This window comes from Neoarius graeffei, chromosome 14, assembly GCF_027579695.1.
Source record: "Neoarius graeffei isolate fNeoGra1 chromosome 14, fNeoGra1.pri, whole genome shotgun sequence".
NCBI lineage: Eukaryota > Metazoa > Chordata > Actinopteri > Siluriformes > Ariidae > Neoarius > Neoarius graeffei.
In genome coordinates, this window is record NC_083582.1 from 5,605,626 (window position 1) to 5,628,617 (window position 22,992).

General features: G+C 45.9%; 1 protein-coding gene across 11 annotated transcripts in view; it reads left to right on the forward strand.

The window, feature by feature from the left end:
* Positions 1 to 22,992, forward strand: part of ablim2 (actin binding LIM protein family, member 2) — a 206,316-nt gene that overhangs the window by 96,937 nt on the left and 86,387 nt on the right. For all 11 annotated transcript variants that reach the window (XR_009656406.1, XR_009656403.1, XR_009656407.1 and 8 more), the window contains one exon: positions 20,274 to 20,457. Coding sequence is in view for 1 of the 11 variants with exons in the window: in XM_060939188.1 (XP_060795171.1) it covers positions 20,274 to 20,457 (184 nt within the window). In the remaining 10 variants the exon portion in view is untranslated. The remainder of the gene's footprint in view (positions 1 to 20,273; positions 20,458 to 22,992) is intronic.

Here is a 22,992-nt window from a genome sequence, read left to right on the forward strand (position 1 = left end):
TGATGTTGAATCAGCGATTAAACTCTCTGCTGAAGTGCAGTGAACCTCTCTTTCTTTCTTCCTTCCTTCCATCCATCCATCCATCCAGTCACAGTGCTCAGTGTAATCAAGATAAATGAATAAAACTGTGCTTAATGAAACGGAAATCAGATTATTAATCATCGTGTGTGTGTGTCTTATGAAATTAGTCTGACACCTACCTGTGTGCCTGCCTATTAATTGACGTCTGTTTTTCTATCTGTCTGTCTGTCTCAGTTTCTTTGTTTGTGTGTCTGTCTGTCTGCCTGTCTGTTTTTCTGTCTGTCTGTGTTTATCTGTCTATCTTTGTCTGTGTGTCTTTGTCTGTCTCTGTCTTTCTGTTTCTGTATGTCTGTCTCTCTGTGTCTGTTCCTGTCTCTCTCTCTCTCTCTCTCTCTCTCTGGTGTATTGATATAAACCCAGTGTAAACCCCTCTTCAGGATTGTTGGACTCTGTGAGTTGTGTTTGAATCCTGAACATTTCCTCTTTGCTCATAATGAACACTTTACACTGAGTCCTGTACTGCAGGCAGCTACGGAGAAAAAAACACACACACACACACACACACACACACACACACACACACACAGGGTCAGGATGCTGTTTTCTCTCACATGCTGTTTCAGACTCATTGATATTAATGAGGTTCACACAGAGCAGGGAATAACTGAGGAAGGAGAGAGACAGAGCGAGAGAGAGATGGGGATAGAGACAGAGAGAGAGAGATGGGGATAGAGACAGAGAGAGACGGGGGATAGAGAGAGAGACATGGGGATAGAGACAGAAAGAGAGACGGGGATAGAGAGAGAGAGAGAGAGAGAGACGAGGGATGGAGAGAGAGACAGAGACGGGGATAGAGAGAGAGAGAGACGGGGGATAGAGACAAAGAGAGATGGGAATAGAGACAGAAAGAGAGACGGGGATAGAGAGAGAGAGAGAGAGACAGAGAGAGAGAGAGAGAGAGAGAGACGGGGATAGAGACAGAGAGAGAGAGACGGGGATGGAGACAGAGAGAGACGGGATGGAGACAGAGAGAGATGGGGGATTGAGACAGAGAGAGAGAGAGACGGGGGATAGAGACAGAGAGAGAGACGGGGATCAAGACAGAGAGAGAGAGAGAGAGACGGGGGATCAAGACAGACAGAGAGAGAGAGAGAGAGACGGGGATAGAGACAGAGAGAGAGAGAGGGAGAGAGAGACGGGGATAGAGACAGAGAGAGAGAGAGAGACAGGGGATAGAGACAGAGAGAGAGGTGGGATAGAGACAAAGAGAGATGGGATAAAGACAGAAAGAGAGACGGGGATAGAGAGAGAGAGACGAGGGACAGAGAGAGAGACTGAGACGGGGGATAGAGACCGAGAGAGAGAGAGAGAGAGACAGAGACGGGGATAGAGACAGAGAGAGACGGGGATAGAGACAGAGAGAGACAGGGATAGAGACAGAGAGAGACGGGGATAGAGACAGAGAGAGACGGGGATAGAGACAGAGAGAGACGGGGATAGAGACAGAGAGAGACGGGGATAGAGACAGAGAGAGACAGGGGATGGAGACAGAGAGAGACGGGGGATTGAGACAGAGAGAGAGAGATGGGGGATAGAGACAGAGAGAGAGACGGGGATCAAGACAGAGAGACAGAGACGGGGGATCAAGACAGACAGAGAGAGAGAGAGAGAGACGGAGGGTAGAGACAGAGAGAGAGAGACGGAGGGTAGAGACAGAGAGAGAGAGAGAGACAGGGAGAGAGGGAGAGAGAGATGGGGATAGAGAGAGAGAGAGAGAGACGGGATAGAGACAGAGAGAGAGAGAGAGACGGGATAGAGACAGAGAGAGAGACAGGGGATAGAGACAGAGAGAGAGACGGGGATAGAGACAGAGAGAGAGACGGGGGATCAAGACAGAGAGAGACAGACACTGGGGATAGAGACAGAGACACTGGGGATAGAGACAGAGACACTGGGGATAGAGAGAGAGAGAGAGAGACAGAGAGAGACAGACACTGGGGATAGAGACAGAGAGACAGACACTGGGGATAGAGACAGAGAGAGAGAGACACTGGGGATAGAGACAGAGAGAGAGAGACACTGGGGATAGAGACAGAGAGACAGACACTGGGGATAGAAACAGAGAGACAGACACTGGGGATAGAGAGACAGAGAGACAGGCACTGGGGATAGAGACAGAGAGACAGACACTGGGGATAGAGACAGAGAGAGAGAGACACTGGGGATAGAGACAGAGAGACAGACACTGGGGATAGAGAGACAGAGAGACAGGCACTGGGGATAGAGACAGAGAGGCAGACACTGGGGATAGAGACAGAGAGAGAGAGACACTGGGGATAGAGACAGAGAGACAGACACTGGGGATAGAGAGACAGAGAGACAGGCACTGGGGATAGAGACAGAGAGACAGGCACTGGGGATAGAGACAGAGAGACAGGCACTGGGGATAGAGACAGAGAGACAGGCACTGGGGATAGAGACAGAGAGAGAGACACTGGGGATAGAGACAGAGAGAGAGACACTGGGGATAGAGACAGAGAGAGACACTGGGGATAGAGACAGAGAGAGACACTGGGGATAGAGACAGAGAGAGAGACACTGGGGATAGAGACAGAGAGAGAGACACTGGGGATAGAGACAGAGAGAGAGAGACACTGGGGATAGAGACAGAGAGAGAGAGAGACACTGGGGATAGAGACAGAGAGAGAGAGAGACACTGGGGATAGAGACAGAGAGAGAGAGACACTGGGGATAGAGACAGAGAGAGAGAGACACTGGGGATAGAGACAGAGAGAGAGAGACACTGGGGATAGAGACAGAGAGAGAGACACTGGGGATAGAGACAGAGAGAGAGACACTGGGGATAGAGACAGACAGAGAGACACTGGGGATAGAGACAGACAGAGAGAGACACTGGGGATAGAGACAGACAGAGAGAGATACTGGGGATAGAGACAGAGAGAGAGAGACACTGGGGATAGAGAGAGAGAGACACTGGGGATAGAGAGAGAGAGAGACACTGGGGATAGAGAGAGAGAGAGAGACACTGGGGATAGAGACAGAGAGAGAGACACTGGGGATAGAGACAGAGAGAGAGACACTGGGGATAGAGACAGAGAGAGAGACACTGGGGATAGAGACAGAGAGAGAGACACTGGGGATAGAGACAGAGAGAGAGACACTGGGGATAGAGACAGAGAGAGAGACACTGGGGATAGAGACAGAGAGAGAGACACTGGGGATAGAGACAGAGAGAGAGACACTGGGGATAGAGACAGAGAGAGAGACACTGGGGATAGAGACAGAGAGAGAGACACTGGGGATAGAGACAGAGAGAGAGACACTGGGGATAGAGACAGAGAGAGAGACACTGGGGATAGAGACAGAGAGAGACACTGGGGATAGAGACAGAGAGAGAGACACTGGGGATAGAGACAGAGAGAGAGACACTGGGGATAGAGACAGAGAGAGAGACACTGGGGATAGAGACAGAGAGAGAGACACTGGGGATAGAGACAGAGAGAGAGACACTGGGGATAGAGACAGAGAGAGAGACACTGGGGATAGAGACAGAGAGAGAGACACTGGGGATAGAGACAGAGAGAGAGACACTGGGGATAGAGACAGAGAGAGAGACACTGGGGATAGAGACAGAGAGAGAGACACTGGGGATAGAGACAGAGAGAGAGACACTGGGGATAGAGACAGAGAGAGAGAGAGGGAGAGAGAGACGGGGATAGAGACAGAGAGAGAGAGAGACGGGGGATAGAGACAGAGAGAGAGACGGGGGATAGAGACAGAGAGAGAGACGGGGGATAGAGACAAAGAGAGATGGGGATAGAGACAGAAAGAGAGATGGGGATAGAGAGAGAGACCGAGACGGGGGATAGAGACCGAGAGAGAGAGACGGGGGATGGAGACAGAGAGAGACGGGGGATTGAGACAGAGAGAGAGAGAGAGACGGGGGATAGAGACAGAGAGAGAGACACTGGGGATAGAGACAGAGAGAGAGACACTGGGGATAGAGACAGAGAGAGAGACACTGGGGATAGAGACAGAGAGAGAGACACTGGTGATAGAGACAGAGAGAGACACTGGGGATAGAGACAGAGAGAGACACTGGGGATAGAGACAGAGAGAGAGACACTGGGGATAGAGACAGAGAGAGAGAGGGAGAGAGAGACGGGGATAGAGACAGAGAGAGAGAGAGACAGGGGATAGAGACAGAGAGAGAGACGGGGGATAGAGACAGAGAGAGAGAGACGGGGGATAGAGACAAAGAGAGATGGGGATAGAGACAGAAAGAGAGACGGGGATAGAGAGAGAGACCGAGACGGGGGATAGAGACCGAGAGAGAGAGAGACAGAGACGGGGATAGAGACAGAGAGAGAGAGACGGGGATAGAGACAGAGAGAGAGAGAGACGGGGATAGAGACAGAGAGAGACAGGGGATGGAGACAGAGAGAGACGGGGGATTGAGACAGAGAGAGAGAGAGACGGGGGATAGAGACAGAGAGAGAGACGGGGATCAAGACAGAGAGAGAGAGACGGGGATCAAGACAGAGAGACAGAGACGGGGATCAAGACAGACAGAGAGAGAGAGACGGAGGGTAGAGACAGAGAGAGAGAGAGACAGGGATAGAGAGAGAGAGAGAGAGACAGGGGATAGAGACAGAGAGAGAGAGACGGGGATAGAGACAGAGAGAGAGAGACGGGGATAGAGACAGAGAGAGAGAGAGAGAGACGGGGGATCAAGACAGAGAGAGACAGACACTGGGGATAGAGAGAGACAGACACTGGGGATAGAGAGAGACAGAGACACTGGGGATAGAGACAGAGACACTGGGGATAGAGACAGAGACACTGGGGATAGAGACAGAGAGAGAGAGAGAGAGAGAGAGAGAGACAGACACTGGGGATAGAGACAGAGAGAGAGACACTGGGGATAGAGACAGAGAGAGAGACACTGGGGATAGAGACAGAGAGAGAGACACTGGGGATAGAGACAGAGAGACAGACACTGGGGATAGAGACAGAGAGACAGACACTGGGGATAGAGACAGAGAGAGAGACACTGGGGATAGAGACAGAGAGAGAGACACTGGGGATAGAGACAGAGAGAGAGACACTGGGGATAGAGACAGAGAGAGAGACACTGGGGATAGAGACAGAGAGAGAGACACTGGGGATAGAGACAGAGAGAGAGAGAGACACTGGGGATAGAGACAGAGAGAGAGAGAGACACTGGGGATAGAGACAGAGAGAGAGAGAGACACTGGGGATAGAGACAGAGAGAGAGAGAGACACTGGGGATAGAGACAGAGAGAGAGAGAGACACTGGGGATAGAGACAGAGAGAGAGAGACACTGGGGATAGAGACAGAGAGAGAGAGACACTGGGGATAGAGAGACACTGGAGATAGAGACAGAGAGAGAGAGACCATGGAGATAGAGGCAGAGAGAGAGAGAGACACTGGGGATAGAGACAGAGAGAGAGAGACACTGGGGAGAGAGACAGACACTGGGGATAGAGACAGAGAGAGACGGGGATAGATAGATAGATAGATAGATAGATAGATAGATAGATAGATACTGGGATAGAGACAGAAAGAGAGGTGGGGGATAGAGATGGGGGGATGGAGAGAGAGAGGGGGAGAGAGAGAGACAGAGGATAGCGACAGAAAGAGAGGTGGGGGATAGAGACGGGGGGATGGAGAGAGAGAGGGGAGGGTGATAGAGAGAGACAGGGGATAGAGGGGGGGATAGAGAGAAGGAGAGACAGAGAGAGACGGGGAGATTGATAGATACAGTGGTGCTTGAAAGTTTGTGAACCCTTTAGAATTTTCTATATTTCTGCATAAATATGACCTAAAACATCATCAGATTTTCACACAAGTCCTAAAAGTAGATAAAGAGAACCCAGTTAAACAAATGAGACCAAAATATTATACTTGGTCATTTATTTATTGAGGGAAATGATCCAATATTACATATCTGTGAGTGGCAAAAGTATGCGACCCTTTGCTTTCAGTATCTGGTGTGACCCCCTTGTGCAGCAATAACTGCAACTAAACGTTTGCGGTAACTGTTGATCAGTCCTGCACACCGGCTTGGAGGAATTTTAGCCCGTTCCTCCGTACAGAACAGCTTCAACTCTGGGATGTTGGTGGGTTTCCTCACATGAACTGCTCACTTCAGGTCCTTCCACAACATTTCCATTGGATTAAGGTCAGGACTTTGACTTGGCCATTCCAAAACATTAACTTTATTCTTCTTTAACCATTCTTTGGTAGAACGACTTGTGTGCTTAGGGTCGTTGTCTTGCTGCATGACCCACCTTCTCTTGAGATTCAGTTCATGGACAGATGTCCTGACATTTTCCTTTAGAATTCACTGGTATAATTGAGAATTCATTGTTCCATCAATGATGGCAAGCCGTCCTGGCCCAGATGCAGCGAAACAGGACCAAACCATGATACTACCACCACCATGTTTCACAGATGGGATAAGGTTCTTATGCTGGAATGCAGTGTTTTCCTTTCTCCAAATATAATGCTGCTCATTTAAACCAAAAAGTTCTATTTTGGTCTCATCTGTCCACAAAATATTTTTCCAATAGTCTTCTGGCTTGTCCACGTGATCTTTAGCAAACTGCAGACGAGCAGCAATGTTCTTTTTGGAGAGCAGTGGCTTTCTCCTTGTTACCCTGCCATGCACACCATTGTTGTTCAGTGTTCTCCTGATGGTGGATTTATGAACATTAACATTAGCCAATGTGAGAGAGGCCTTCAGTTGCTTAGAAGTTACCCTGGGGACCTTTCTGACCTCGCCGACTATTACACGCCTTGCTCTTGGAGTGATCTTTGTTGGTCGACCACTCCTGGGGAGGGTAACAATGGTCTTGAATGTCTTCCATTTGTACACAATCTGTCTGACTGTGGATTGGTGGAGTCCAAACTCTTTAGAGATGGTTTTGTAACCTTTTCCAGCCTGATGAGCATCAACATCGCTTTTTCTGAGGTCCTCAGAAATCTCCTTTGATACACTTCCACAAACATGTGTTGTGAAGATCAGACTTTGATAGATCCCTGTTCTTTAAATAAAACAGGGTGCCCACTCACACCTGATTGTCATCCCATTGATTGAAAACACCTGACTCTAATTTCACCTTCAAATTAACTGCTAATCCTAGAGGTTCTCATACTTTTGCCACTCACAGATATGTAATATTGGATCATTTCCCTCAATAAATAAATGACCAAGTATAATATTTTGGTCTCATTTGTTTAACTGGGTTCTCTTTATCTACTTTTAGGACTTGTGTGAAAATCTGATGATGTTTTAGGTCATATTTATGCAGAAATATAGGAAATTCTAAAGGGTTCACAAACTTTCAAGCACCACTGGAGAGAGAGAGAGAGAGAGAGAGAGAGAGAGAGAGAGAGACAGAGAGAGAGACAGAGGGAGTGAGAGAGTGATGATGATGATAGCTGGAGGAGGATGGAGTGTTTGTACAGTTATTTCTCCTACTCTTCTGCTCATATCCTCCTGGTGAAGCAGTAAATCTGTTGCAGGATGTGTGCTTTAGTCTCACTTCGTTTAGTTGCTGAAATATGAGTTCAGGGTGCAGGGCAAAGGTTCAGGAGTTTTATTCATTCATAATTTTTTTTTCCCTGAACTGCTGTCAGTAGGAGTGAGTGACTAAATAAATTATAAAAATCTAGCTCAGGGTTTCTTCTGCCCAGCTCAGAGCCTCTTCCCTCCAGCCCAGGGCTTCTTTAGTCCGAAACACAAAACTACATCTCATCTCATCCAGCCTATCCCAGCTGACTACGGGCGAAAGGCGGGGTTCACCCTGGACAAGTCGCCAGGTCATCACAGGGCTGACACATAGACACAGACAACCATTCACACTCACATTCACACCTACGCTCAATTTAGAGTCACCAGTTAACCTAACCTGCATGTCTTTGGACTGTGGGGAAAACCGGAGCACCCGGAGGAAACCCACGCGGACACGGGGAGAACATGCAAACTCCACACAGAAAGGCCCTCGCCGGCCACGGGGCTCGAACCCGGACCTTCTTGCTGTGAGGCGACAGCGCTAACCACTACACCACCGTGCCGCCCACAAAACTACATTTAAAATATTTTAGTTTATACACTACCGTTCAAAAGTTTGGGGTCACTTTGAAATGCCTTTATTTTTGAAAGAAAAGCACTGTTCTTTTCAATGAAGATCACTTTAAACTAATCAGAAATCCACTCTATACATTGCTAATGTGGTAAATGACTATTCTAGCTGCAAATGTCTGGTTTTTGGTGCAATATCTCCATAGGTGTATAGAGGCCCATTTCCAGCAACTCTCACTCCAGTGTTCTAATGGTACAATGTGTTTGCTCATTGCCTCAGAAGGCTAATGGATGATTAGAAAACCCTTGTACAATCATGTTAGCACAGCTGAAAACAGTTGAGCTCTTTAGAGAAGCTATAAAACTGACCTTCCTTTGAGCAGATTGAATTTCTGGAGCATCACATTTGTGGGGTCGATTAAATGCTCAAAATGGCCAGAAAAATGTCTCGACTATATTTTCTATTCATTTTACAACTTATGGTGGGAAATAAAAGTGTGACTTTTCATGGAAAACACAAAATTGTCTGGGTGACCCCAAATTTTTGAACGGTAGTGTATTTTATTTATTCACCCAGAAGAACATTGAGTTTTAAGGGGAAAGTCTCAGCTTTCTGTTTATTTCTGATGAACATCGTTCTTCTTCAGATATTAATCAGGATATTTTCATAGTAATGATCATCAGACTGTTTTTGTAAACAGGATCAGTAAAGTTGGCACAGTGCCATGTTTTATGATGATGATTCGGAGAGTGAAATCTTGAGTATCGGCTGATACCCATCTGGTGTTACTTTCTTTAAAGCCTACTGAGCTTAAAAATTTTTTTTTCCCCAATATTTTTGGGGGCGGCACGGTGGTGTAGTGGTTAGTGCTGTCGCCTCACAGCAAGAAGGTCCGGGTTCGAGCCCCGTGGCCGGCGAGGGCCTTTCTGTGCGGAGTTTGCATGTTCTCCCCGTGTCCGCGTGGGTTTCCTCCGGGTGCTCCGGTTTCCCCCACAGTCCAAAGACATGCAGGTTAGGTTAACTGGTGACTCTAAATTGAGTGTAGGTGTGAATGTGAGTGTGAATGGTTGTCTGTGTCTATGTGTCAGCCCTGTGATGACCTGGCGACTTGTCCAGGGTGTACCCCGCCTTTCACCCGTAGTCAGCTGGGATAGGCTCCAGCTTGCCTGCGACCCTGTAGAACAGGATAAAGCGGCTACAGATAATGAGATGAGATATTTTTGGAGGTACTTCACTTAAAAACAGGAATAAAGACAGAGCTTGAACACGAGATGCTCGAGTTACATGGCAAGTGAAATTAATATAATGATGTATCAATAATAAATATAATAAAATCCTCACAAACTACAATCATATGAACATTTCCAGATCCAACAAAAACCTTTTCCAGATCCAATTCCAAAACTTTGTTTATTCCAGGATCGGATTGAAATCCTTCTTGTTTTTTCCCCCCCCAAATCAACAGTATTTTGTGGTTATTGTTCCAGTAACGATGCGGAGTATAAGATCTGTCGCAGCTCGACTGTAATGTCTGCCGTAAATTATGAGACAGTATTGAAATAAATTAAATATTTTATTCAAATTAAATATTGAGACCAAACTTGGCTGTTTTTAATAGAAATTCTTCCTCGTTAGACTTTTTCACTGAATTTAAATATTATAAAGTAATCTGATCTCATTGATCAGCTTCTCATCCTGCAACTCAGTGCTATTAAAAGGTTTTTTGTTGTTAGGTTCAGCCTTTAATAAAACAAGGGGAAGGTGGAGAAAAGAAGAAAGAAAGACATTCAGCATATTAACATATGCAGTTAAATTATGATTTTTGTTGTAAAATAAATAAGAAACATAATAAATGTTGTTGAGCCGCCACAAAACGAGTTTGTTTCTGCTCTCGCTGACGTTATAGCAGCTATAAACAGTCATTCCCTCATCAACCTGTCTTCTCTCTCTCTCCCCTCTCTCTCGAAGTTAATAAGATAAAAACGTAGCTTGTCATGTTACTGATAAACTGCAGAAATGTGTAAACTCCTCAGTCCTGAAGATGTCGGAAAATGTAAAGTTTTGTAGACTCTTTCTTACATGAACGTCTCGTCGCCATAGCAACGACTGCGTACGATTTTAATCCGCTCATGCGAGGGGTCTGCTGGACGAGTCCCTGTGAATGAGCTGTTACCATAGAAACAATAACGTATCTGAACGAGCACGTTAATCTAAACCTGTGATCTCTCTACAGCTACGCTCGTTAGAGCCGATAATCAACACCTCCTGACCAATCAGATTCAAGGATTCAGACGTGCTGTGATATTAAAGCGTATCCTCTGTTTGAAAGCTTCGAATTGTTTGAATGTTGTCGTATTGTCACAGTGTGAAAGCTGAACAAAGAAAAGTTCTGAATTCCATTTTTAACCATAAGCTCATTTCTGTTCATGTCCTCTCGCACTCAGAAGTCCGGTGTCAGTATGCGAGCTCATCCTGTACTCAATCCAGGCTCTGTTACAGGATAACGAGCTGAAAAACATGTTCAATCTTGATAAAGATAAACAGGATGACGGGTGATGAAGGATTGAGGAGCACGAGTAAAACACAGGAGAGACAAACACACAGGGATCAGAGGAGGGGCATGAGGGGCGTGGCAGAAAAGTGTTTCGTTCAATCGTCGAGTGGTTGCTGGTTCGACTCCAGGTTTTCTTCCAGGATTGCCCTGTATTTAGCTCCATCCATCTTCCCATCAACTCTGGCCAGCTTCCCTGTCCCTGCTGAAGAAAAGCATCCCCACAGCATGATGCTGCCACCACCATGTTTCACAGTGGGGATGGTGTGTGCAGGGTGATGAGCAGTGTTAGTTTTCCGCCACACATAGCGCTTTGCATTTAGGCCAAAGAGTTCAACTTTGGTCTCATCTGACCAAAGCACCTTCTCCCACATGTTTGCTGTGTCCCCTACATGGCTTCTTATGCCTGTCTTTCAACAATGGCTTTCTTCTTGCCACTCTTCCAAAAAGGCCAGATTTGTGGAGTGTACGACTTATAGTTGTCCTGTGCACAGATTCTCCCACCTGAGCTGTGGATTTCTGCAGCTCCTCCAGAGTGATCATGGGCCTCTTGGCTGCTTCTCTGACCAGTGCTCTCCTTGCTCGCTCTGTCAGTTTAGGTGGACGGCCATCTCTTGGTAGGTTTGCAGTTGTGCCATACTTTTTCCATTTTTGAATGATGGATTGAACAGTGCTTCTTGAGATGTTCAGAGCTTGGGATATTTTTTTATAACCTAACCCTGCTTTAAACTTCTCCAGAACTTTATCCCTGACCTGTCTGGTGAGTTCTTTGGTCTTCATGATGCTGTTTGTTCTTCAGTGTTCTCTAACAAACCACTGAGGCCTTCACAGAACAAGTGTATTTACGCTGAGAGTAAATTACACACAGTAGGACTCTATTAACTAATTAGACGACTTCTGAAGGCAATTGATTGCACTGGATTGTATTTAGAGGTATCAGAGTACAGGGGGCTGAATACTAATGCACACCACATTTTTATTTGTTTAAAATTTTGAATTTCTTTTCAGTTCACAATTCTGTGCTACTCTGTGTTGGTCTATCACATAAAATCTCAATAAAAAAAAAAACTTTTAAGTTCGTGGTTGTAAGGTGGAAAAATGTGAAAAAGTTCAAGGGGTATGAATACTTTTGCAAGGCACTGTATGTGGAAGAGGGCAGAAAGCGCATTCCTGTGACAGTGATGTGTGAGTAGCGGTATAGAGGGAAAAAAAAAAAGATTTTGAGGTTGGCTTCACATTTATTAGAGGAAGCACATGATAGCCCGCCCCCTCTCCCTCCCCTCCTCGGATTGATCACTGTTGTATGATAGGCGGAGTTATCTGGCGGTAGAAACTGGCAGATGACCCGATGGGGGAACAAGGGCCAAAGCTGAAGAATAAAAACTCTCTCTGTACTTTTCACTCTTTTGCACAAGTGATTGGCTTTTCCTTCTCCTGAAAACACGACACTGAGCGGAGTGTGCATGTGAGCTCACAGGAATGTTGGGTCTTTAAATGTCAGATCAGACTCACAAGCCTCGGCCTGATTTGTAGCGTACATTAGTGTGATGGCATGAGAGAGAGAGAGAGAGAGAGAGAGATAGCAGGCTGAGAGCGGATTGTATTTCACTGTTCTTTCCCCAAAGTGCATGTCCTGACCCTCTCTCCTTCAGCGCATTAGCGAGAGTGCATTCCCCTGAAAACCTTTCCGTTTGTCCTTTTGGAGTCGAGACGCCAAATTGGTGTCAGTCGATTTCCTTGTTTTGTGGATCGCTATTTCTGGACTGTGTTCATTCTCTGAAATGAAATTTTATCAGTGTGCTTTTACACAATCGCCGCATACAGTACACTGACTTTATAGCAGAAAATAATCCCATAAGACGCCCAGGACTGTCTCCAACTGTAATTAAATAATATTGTCTGGCTTTTTTCATGGTCTATCAGATATATTCCATTCAGTGAGCATGATACTGAACGAGTCCAAGACGAGTAGCTGAATGGAATATATCTGATAGACCATGAAGAAAAGCCAGACAATATCCATCCATCCATCCATCCATCCATCCATCTCTTATTCTGTGCAGGGTCGCGGGCGGGCTGGAGCCTATCCCAGCTGACACTGGGTGACAGGCGGGGTTCACCCTGGACAAGTCACCAGATCATCGCATTGCAACGCAGAGACAAACAACCATTCACACTCACATTCACACCTACGGTCAATTTAGAGTCACCAGTTAACCTAACCTGCATGTCTTTGGACTGTGGGGGAAACCGGAGCACCCGGAGGAAACCCACGCGGACACGGGGAGAACATGCAAACTCCACACAGAAAGGCACTCGCCGGCCACGGGGCTCGAACCCGGACCTTCTTGCTGTGAGGTGGCAATGCTAACCACCCCTACTATTATTATTATTATGGGCAGAGTGGCATGGTGGTGTAGTGGTTAGCGCTGTCGCCTCACAGCAAGAAGGTCCGGGTTCGAGCCCCATGGCCGGCGAGGGCCTTTCTGTGTGGAGTTTGCATGTTCTCCCCGTGTCCGCGTGGGTTTCCTCCGGGTGCTCCGGTTTCCCCCACAGTCCAAAGACATGCAGGTTAGGTTAACTGGTGGCTCTAAATTGAGCGTAGGTGTGAATGTGAGTGTGAATGGTTGTCTGTGTCTATGTGTCAGCCCTGTGATGACCTGGCGACTTGTCCAGGGTGTACCCCGCCTTTCGCCCGTAGTCAGCTGGGATAGGCTCCAGCTCACCTGCGACCCTGTAGAACAGGATAAAGCGGCTAGAGATAATAAGATGAGATAATTAAGGCATTATTACCATTGTGTTCCATCCTCTTTCCTTTAATCACACTTTTTAATTTAATTAAAATTTTAATTCAATTTAATTCATTTGCTTTTCTGTCTTTTGAAAGTGTAATGTCGCAGATCAGGATCTTAATGTAGTGATTGGATCAGTACGTGTTTATATCAGACTCTGGCTAATCTACACAGGACAGAATAAGAGCAATCAGGTCTCCACCCTCTCTCTCTCTCGCTCGTGCTCTCTCTCTCTCTCTCTCTCTCTCTCTCTCTCTTTCTCACACTCTGTTTCTCTCTCTGTCTCACACTCTCGCTCTCTCCCTCTCTCTCACACTGTCTATCTCTCTCTCTATCTCACACTCTGTCTCTCTTGCTCTGCCTCTCTCTCTCTGTCTCATGCTCTCTCTCTCTGTCCCTCTGTCTGTCTGTCTGTCTGTCTGTCTGTCTGTCTCTCTCTCTCTCTCTCTCTCTGTCTATCTCTCTGTCTGTCTGTCTCTGTCTCTCTTTCTCTCTCTCTCTCTCCGAAGGTGACCTGGTCAGCAGGAGCTCCTCAGTCCTGTGCCAGGTCCTGGTGATCTTGGATGATGTATTATTTATCGGTTCACTGATCGGAGCGTCTCTGACTCGTGTCTGGTGAATTTGATCATCAGGGTGTGAGATCACGGAGAAGTTTAAAGCTAAAAACTGATAGTGTCTGATTCAGGAGAAAGATACAGGGATACTAACATTCACACTCCTAATGCTGTCTGTCTGTCTGTCTCCAGGACAGATATACGATAGTTAACTCTTTGCATAAACTCAGTATCAGTGCCTCTTTTAGTTTGGACCGGTTCAGAATCAGACACACTGTCAGTTTGGACTGATTCAGAATCGGATCCTCTGTCAGTTTGGACCGGTTCAGAATCGGATCCTCTGTCAGTTTGGACCGGTTCAGAATCAGACACACTGTCGGTTTGGACTGGTTCAGAATCCAGAATCAGACACGCTGTCGGTTTGGACTGGTTCAGAATCCAGAATCAGACACGCTGTCGGTTTGCACCGGTTCAGAATCGGATCCGCTGTCGGTTTGGACCGGTTCAGAATTGGATCCTCTGTCAGTTTGGACCGGTTCAGAATCGGATCCTCTGTCAGTTTGGACCGGTTCAGAATCGGATCCTCTGTCAGTTTGGACCGGTTCAGAATCAGACACACTGTCGGTTTGGACCGGTTCAGAATCCAGAATCAGACACACTGTCAGTTTGGACCGGTTCAGAATTGGATCTTCTGTCAGTTTGGATTGGTTCAGAATCAGACACACTGTCGGTTTGGACCGGTTCAGAATCCAGAATCAGACACACTGTCGGTTTGGACCGGTTCAGTATCAGATCCTCTGTCAGTTTGGACCAGTTCAGAATTTGATCCTCTGTCGGTTTGGACCGGTTCAGAATCAGTGCCTCTGTGCTGCAGGTAAAGAGAATGGAGTTTGTGTTATTACGGTAAATGTAGTGAAGAAAACGTTTCGCAGTAACGCAGTGATGTAACTCGTCTTATCTGTACATGATCAGTTTTCTGTTCATTGGGGTGTGGCATGTGGGAGTGTCGTGTGAAGGACGGAGGGGCGGGGTCACCGCACTGTGTTTGACTCTTACCCCCCTGGAATCACACAGAGCTTTCGCTGTGTGTGTCATCTGAGTTGCTCACACCAGTGTGTTTCTGAGGACTGAATGTAACCCGGCGCTGGTATTTGTGAGCGTGCAGGGCGTGGCCGAGCTCCTCTTCAGAGCTGTGTAACCGTACCCACGCCTCTCTGTGCCAGAGTACGCTCACACTCCTCTTACTGCACCATGGGAAACATCTGACCTTTCACCTAACGTGACAGCAGAATTCCTGAAAGGGAACACATGACGCTGTTTACGTGTCTCCTCGTACTGCGAGCTGCACGTAACACGGGGGAAAAAAACTAAAAAGTTAACGCACACGTGAGGAGCGTCTTTTAGTGTCAGCTTTACTATGGCAACTCCTGCGAAGGTACCTTTGAGTCGCTTGTCTTTATAACAAGTTTTAAATGATTTTACTGTCAGTCACAGTGCTGATGAATTCTCAAAGCTGATTGGTCAGAAGGTGTTGATTAATTTCCTGCTGCAGATCACACACTGATAAAATTACGCCGTTAAGGTAAGGTAGGATTTTTAATTGCGCGTGCTCTAAGAGCAGGAGAATTCACATCTCTGTGTAATGGCAGCTCCACCAAAACACATCAGAGAGTGTGTGTGCGCGCGCGCGCGTGTGATTCAGCATTTAGTATTCTCACTTTTGTCATCGAGCCGAATGCCAGAGGATTCTGCTGGAACACGATAGCCGAGTCGACGCCGGTGTCGGAGTCAAATCTGTCACTGCGAGCCAAGCACGAGCCGCAACCTCACGGCGGTGCATCAGGCAGGATCACGGTGTTCGAGTTTGTCAGTTTGAGGTCGCACTGAAGATTGATCGCTGCAGAGACGCGATGGCAGGTGTGCTGTATCGCTGCAGAGAGCCGACGGTGTGAATAAAGAACCGGAATCTTTGTGTGAACAGGAAGTGCACGACACACCTGCTGGTCTTACACACTTCAGTTTCCAGAGAGCTTCTAGACTGGATCTGGAGTCTCTGACTTCCGTTCTTTCCTCGCTGTTCCTGTTTTCCAATCTCCTCCTCCTCCTCCTCGCTGATCCTAAATCCGATCTTTTTCCGTTTTCCACCCGACTCCTCCCATCCTCATGCGTCTGTAGCGGATCAGAGGGACGGTCCTGAACATCCACCTGCCTTCAGATCACTTCGAAACTCTGAGTTCAGCTGTAATACAGTAGATCGCGGAATCTCCCACGTTTTATTTTCGATACACATCGACTTTGTCCAAGAGTGGATTGAATTATTCCATTTGGGGAAACACGAGATGTTGGAAAGGGACAGGGTTTCACTTCCTGTAGCTTTGCGGTTAATGTTTAGGTCATGTGGAGTAAACACTGGTTTATAGTGTCAGACTGTAGAAAAAAAAAACACCTCGGTCTTTCTGTTCTTTCTGAAAAACAACATGGAGAGATTATTATTATTATTATTATTATTATTATTATTATCTCAGCCAGCCGACAGGTGATGGCATTTTGTTTTGCCATCATGTGTTGTCCATCGTCGCCCACATGTCACAAAAATCGTTTCTTCTCTCTCAGTTTTTCACCGATTTCTATTCTCTTTGGCAGGAAGGTGGGTCTGCCTGGGGTGCATACTGTATAACTTCTACCCAAATTTGCATAATTGAAATTAATAATGAAGATATGGAGTAATTAATCCCTAACAACCAGTTTCCAAACAAATCGCTTCTTCTCCTTCAATTCTTCACCGATTTTGATTCTTTCTGGCATGAAGGGTGCATAGAACTTCTACCCAGATTTGCTTCATTACAATTATTAATGAAGTTATGGACTAATTAAGCTTTAATGAGCAGTTCAACAAAAATCACTTCTTCTCGGTCAGTTCCTCACCATTTTGGATTCTTTCTGGTAAATAGGTCGGTATTCCTAGGGTGGATATCGCTTCTATATATAACCTGTATATAGTGTATATACAGTAGCTCACAACATTTATAGCACAAGGTGGCTCACTTTAGATCGTTCCTTCTGGACTAGACGGGGCCGGAGTGAGCTATGCTGTCTTTGACAGTCTCGCTATTATTATTATTATTATTTACACCATAGCATGGTTGAATTCTTGAATCCGACTGATCAGAAAGTGTTATTTCTGTTTTGTTTTTTGTTTTTTTGTATGAAGGTCTTTATAGGAGACGTGAGGAGCGAATAATGTAAATATGACTTCGCTTTTTTCTAAAAGTAAGATGAAATGTATAAGTTGTGTGTCTGAGTACCTGTGCCTAGTATAAGGTGGATTTTACTCCGTGTGTGTGTGTGTGTGTGTGTGTTCGTTCTTGAGGGTGAGGGCCGAGTGTTATCACGGTTTGGACCTGATTCAGACATTGTGCTTCAGGACTCCGTACTCCCGGATGTGTCTCTCGATGTGTCTAATGTTCCATACTGCTTCCTATCACACGCCTGCAGCTGGAGCGCAGTGGAAAACACGCCTGTCACTTCCTGAAGAACATTCCTCTGGTATTGTGTGTGTGTGTTTATTAGGACCTGGGCCGTGTGGGAGTGTGTAGCAGGGTACGTGGGAGCCATCAGGAAAAGTGTGCGTGTGTGTATCACAGTGGTACTGGATTCTGATTGGTCTGAATTGGTCAGGTGTTGATGAAGTTTCGATGACAGCAGCAGTGTGTTTATATTAATGTCCTTGATTAATGTTCTTTAATTGAAGTTTCATGCGATGTGTAAAGATCAGGAGCTCAGTGAGGACGGAAAACTGATCTCCTCTGAGGATGATGTCATTGCACTGGGCTTCGATTGTGTAGTTGCTGTGGTTCCTGTTTTTGGGGGGAGAGAGAGCGAGAGAGAGAGAGACAGAGCGAGAGAGAGAGAGGGGCAGAGAGGCAGAAGGAGCGCAAGAGAGAGCAGCAGAGCGAGAGAGAAAGAGAGGAAGAGAGAGGAGCAGAGAGAGCAAGAGAGAGAGAGGCAGAGTGAGGGAGAGAGAGAGAGAGAGAGGCAGAAGGAGAGCAAGAGAGAGAGCAGAAGTGAGAGAGAGAGAGCTTTAATTAAACACTCTTCATTCAGGACTCTTTCTAAAATCTGATGATATTCTTTGATCTTATTCTTTATTAAACACCTGAAACTCACCACAACCCTGAACAGGACAAACCAGGAACTGAAGATCAGATGGATGAATGATGGAGGATGGATGAATGATGGATGGATGATGGATGGATGAATGATGGAGGATGGGTGATGGATGGATGAATGATGGAGGATGGGTGATGGATGGATGGATGATGGATGAATGATGGAGGATGGGTGATGGATGGATGAATGATGGAGGATGGATGGACGATGGATGGATGAATGATGGCTGGACAGACTATGGGCGTATATTTTTGTTGAATAACTTATAACTAAATAACACCAGTTCTACAAAAATAGACTGAGATCCATAAATAGTGTTCGCTGTTCACAAATACACACATGAACCGAGAGACACAGATATTTATCACGGTCAGTTTTTGGTTCTGAAACACACACTTTCACTCGTTCTGTCGTTTATTTGTTTGTAAATCGTTCTGAAACATTTTTCACATCGACTCGTGCAGCTCAGTACATACATATATCTTTTTATCCCAGCGGGTCTGCTTCAGCCAATTAGCTTATTAGCTTATTTGACAGGGACCATGTACAAGACATCGCTAGTACCAGAGTTAGCTAGAAAGCTAATTTGCGTCTGTGGTCCAGTCAGATCGCAGTATGACGTTACACTAACACCCACGTTACTCCAGCCAATCAGATGGCAGCAGAGCGGGAAGTGAAACGTCAGGTTCATCAAACTCAAAGTCAAAGTGAACTTTATTGTCAATCAGACCACGTAACAGAATTACACAGAGGATTGAAATTGCGTTTCCCCAAACTCCAAATGTGCAGTATTAAAAATTTGACACACAACTAAACATAAAAGTGCACACAGACATCAACAGATAAGCAAATTAACACAACATATAGACAGACAGTGGGCATACAGTTCCCAGAATATTCACCGTGATCCAGAAATGTAGTCAGTTTGAGGTCTGTTACTGGGGTGCAATAGTCAAAAGAGTCAAAGAGTCCCATGTACGTTTTTTCGTACGTACGTTGGGGAGTGCCTGTTAGAGAGCACACTCTGTCTAGGCCGTCGGCATGGTGAGGTAGGGTAGCCAGTTCCTTTCCTCGCCGCCTTTAACTTCCCCAGTGTTTCCACCAGGTCCCCATTCACTGCTGGGTGGACAGGAGGCGAGCCCCAGATCACTGTCCGAGGTGAGGCTCGAACCGAGGACCGTTCACTTAGTGGTCAAGCGCTCTAACCACTTGGCCACTTCGCCTCTGGTGCAATAGTACAAGGGTACAATAGTACAAAGTGCAGTATGGTAAAGTGCAGAATAGCAGCATGGAGATAAATAAGTATTGTAAACTTGTATGTTCTTGTGCAAAAAAGAATATTGGCATATGTGCATATAAAGAGCATTGTGTAGACAGAGTTTACTGTTTGACAGTTTGCTGGTCTTTTGTGTGTGTGTGTGTGGGGGGGTTATGTTCTTGGAGTTTTCATGAGGGAGTTGAGCAGTCTGATGGCCTGTGGGAAAAAGCTGTTGCTGAGTCTGGTAGTTCTGCAGCGCATGCTGCTGTAGAGCGTGCCAGATGGTAGGAGGGTAAACAGTTCGTGTGCAGGGTGGGTGGGGTCTTTGATGATGTTGATGGCTCTTTTGCGGCAGCGGGATGAGTATAGGTCCTGGATGGATGGTTGGGCTGATCTAGTGATCTTCTCTGCTGTCCTCACCACCCTCTGTAGGGCCTTCTGGTCAGCAACAGGGCAGCTGCCGTACCAGACTGAGAGACTGCTGGTGAGGATGCTCTCAGTGGCACCCCTGTAGAAGGTGGTGAGTGCAGAAGGGGGGACGTCGGCTCTCCTGGCATCTCAGATAGATAAACTAAAACCTAATATAAAGAAAAGAAAATGTTTTTATCACCTGGATATTTAATATGTAAATGAGATTCAGCAGGTTAATGACCAGATGACAGTCAGCCAATCATGTGTTTGGATTTTTATGTCAAACTGATGATTTTATTGTTGAGATTGATTGTCCGTCCTGGAGACTCTGCTCGAACCCTGCTGACGTGTGTGTGTATCCTGTGTGTCCCATGTCTCTGCAGTGTGTGGCTGTGACCTGGCTCAGGGAGGCTTCTTCGTGCGGCAGGGCGAGTACATCTGCACTCTCGACTACCAGCGTCTCTACGGCACACGCTGTTTCAGCTGCGAGCAGTTCATCGAGGGTGAGGTGGTGTCCGCGCTCGGCAAGACCTACCATCCACGATGCTTCGTGTGTGCCATCTGCAAGTAAGACACACACACACTGTCTGCACTTACATTTTGCCATTTTGCGGCATTTGCTTGATATCGGAAAGTTCAGAACACCTGAGCGGATCTTTCCGGATTCACATGTCGATTGACTTGTTGTTTTATTGGAGAGGAAAGAGAACCTGCTCTGCAGCGGATTTCTGAGCGACAACTCAGACTCGAACTATCGCACTGTGATGTTTTTGCAAAACTGCTCGAAAAAATGCATAAAGTTTAACAGGTCAGCTAATCTAATCTAAATAAGGCATAATGTACAGCGAGCCGGCTGATGAATCACCCTGAAGGAGTTTCACAGTAACAACCACCTCGCTGTATTTTATTGGATTATTATGCAGCAACTTACTAAAGAAATTATTCATTTGACACAAAATATTGATTTAAAAATATTTCCACTAAAAACAAAAAGAAAATAGTCTGTTCGAGTCGACGGATGGATCTGCATCCACAGCAGTGTAGGTGCAACAGGCTTATCGAATCAGTCTCATGTAAAAAGGAATCAGTCTCATAAATTCATTAATCATTCATATAATTCAAGTTTATAGCTAAACTATTAAAATCACTGGAATAACTTAGTGGTGATGCTGCTATAGTTTTAGTGAGTATTGTAGCTCTAATGTAATACGTTTACTCCAGATCTATAACATTCATATAACCACCAAATGGCGAAGGCAATTAGAATACTTTTTTTTTTTGGCAGAGGTTGGCACTCAGTGGGTGTTGTAGCAGTAAACAGGACGCAGTTTATTCCAAAGATACCATTTATTGAAATAGCTGACATGAATTAGTGAACTAATCCTGATCAGATATAGCAACAATAGCAGCCAAGGAATAATTCAATATAAATGGTGATACAATGTATACAAGTAATAATCAGTAGTGTATAAAGCAATAGTCAGTAGTAAGTAGAAGAATAACCAGCAGTCAACAGAGTAAGAAATCAGCAGTGAATATGATGATAACCAAGGCACTAATGGTGATCAGAAGTAATGGGCCATATGCAAGTGTTTAGTGTAGGGGCGAGTGGATGTTAAAATATGAGAGGGAAATCACGTGTTTGTGTGTGAGTATGTGTGTGAGAGTGTAGGTGTGTGTGCGCAGCTGCGCACTAACGAGAAGGAGGGGAGTGAGGGAACGAGGCGGCGTGCGCAAGAGAGTAACAAAGGGATCTGTAGCTTAAAACTAGTCCCAGGTAGGCCTTAAACCCAAACTTCTACCCAACCCTTAGCTACTCCTGAAATCCCAATGTTGAGGGGTTTAGTGCGACGGAGGGAGTTAAAAAGAGAGAGAGAGAGAGAGAGAGAGAGAGAGAGAGAGAGAAAACGCATGCACAATCTAACTAAATACAGATAGTAAACAAAGCAAATCAAACAACACGTGGTCTAAGATCGATTTTCATGTGAATCAAAATGCGTACATTTAAACCATGAATGAATTCAAATAAACACTTTTCACATTAACTAGCCACAACTAAGACTAACAATTGAACAGATGCCAGCCTTACTTGAGATCGCTCTTGCTTGGCGACTGAAAGTGCGCCATCTGTTATCCGAAGACAGCGCGATGCGCAGGCCCAGGAAGAAAACAGTTCTGTTCCTTTTGCATTTACAGCTTGTCAGCTGAAGATCTTCGGTGTCCCGTCGGTCGTCCGATGATCTTGAAGGAATCTTGCTTGTAGTTCGTCGACGTTGCAAAAGGGAAAAGGGATCCGGTCGCCTTTTCTCTTTAAAATATTGCGTGGGCTGCAGTAACTAACCGGTTTAGTTATTATTGCAACTATGCAAGGATCAAATACATTGGGGCAAAAAAGTATTTAGTCAGCCACCAATTGTGCAAGTTCTCCCACTTAAAAAGATGAGAGAGGCCTGTAATTTTCATCATAGGTACACTTCAACTATGAGAGACAGAATGGGGGGAAAGAATCCAGGAAATGACATTGTAGGATTTTTAATGAATTAATTGGTAAATTCCTCGGTAAAATAAGTATTTGGTCACCTACAAACAAGCAAGATTTTTGGCTCTCACAGACCTGTAACTTCTTCTTTAAGAGGCTCCTCTGTCCTCCACTCGTTACCTGTATTAATGGCACCTGTTTGAACTCATTATCAGTATAAAAGACACCTGTCCACAACCTCAAACAGTCACACTCCAAACTCCACTATGGCCAAGACCAAAGAGCTGTCAAAGGACACCAGAAACAAAATTGTAGACCTGCACCAGGCTGGGAAGACTGAATCTGCAATAGGTAAGCAGGTTGGTGTGAAGAAATCAACTGTGGGAGCAATTATTAGAAAATGGAAGACATACAAGACCACTGATAATCTCCCTCGATCTGGGGCTCCACGCAAGATCTCACCCCGTGGGGTCAAAATGATCACAAGAACGGTGAGCAAAAATCCCAGAACCACACGGGGGGACCTAGTGAATGACCTGCAGAGAGCTGGGACCAAAGTAACAAAGGCTACCATCAGTAACACACTACACCGCCAGGGACTCAAATCCTGCAGCGCCAGACGT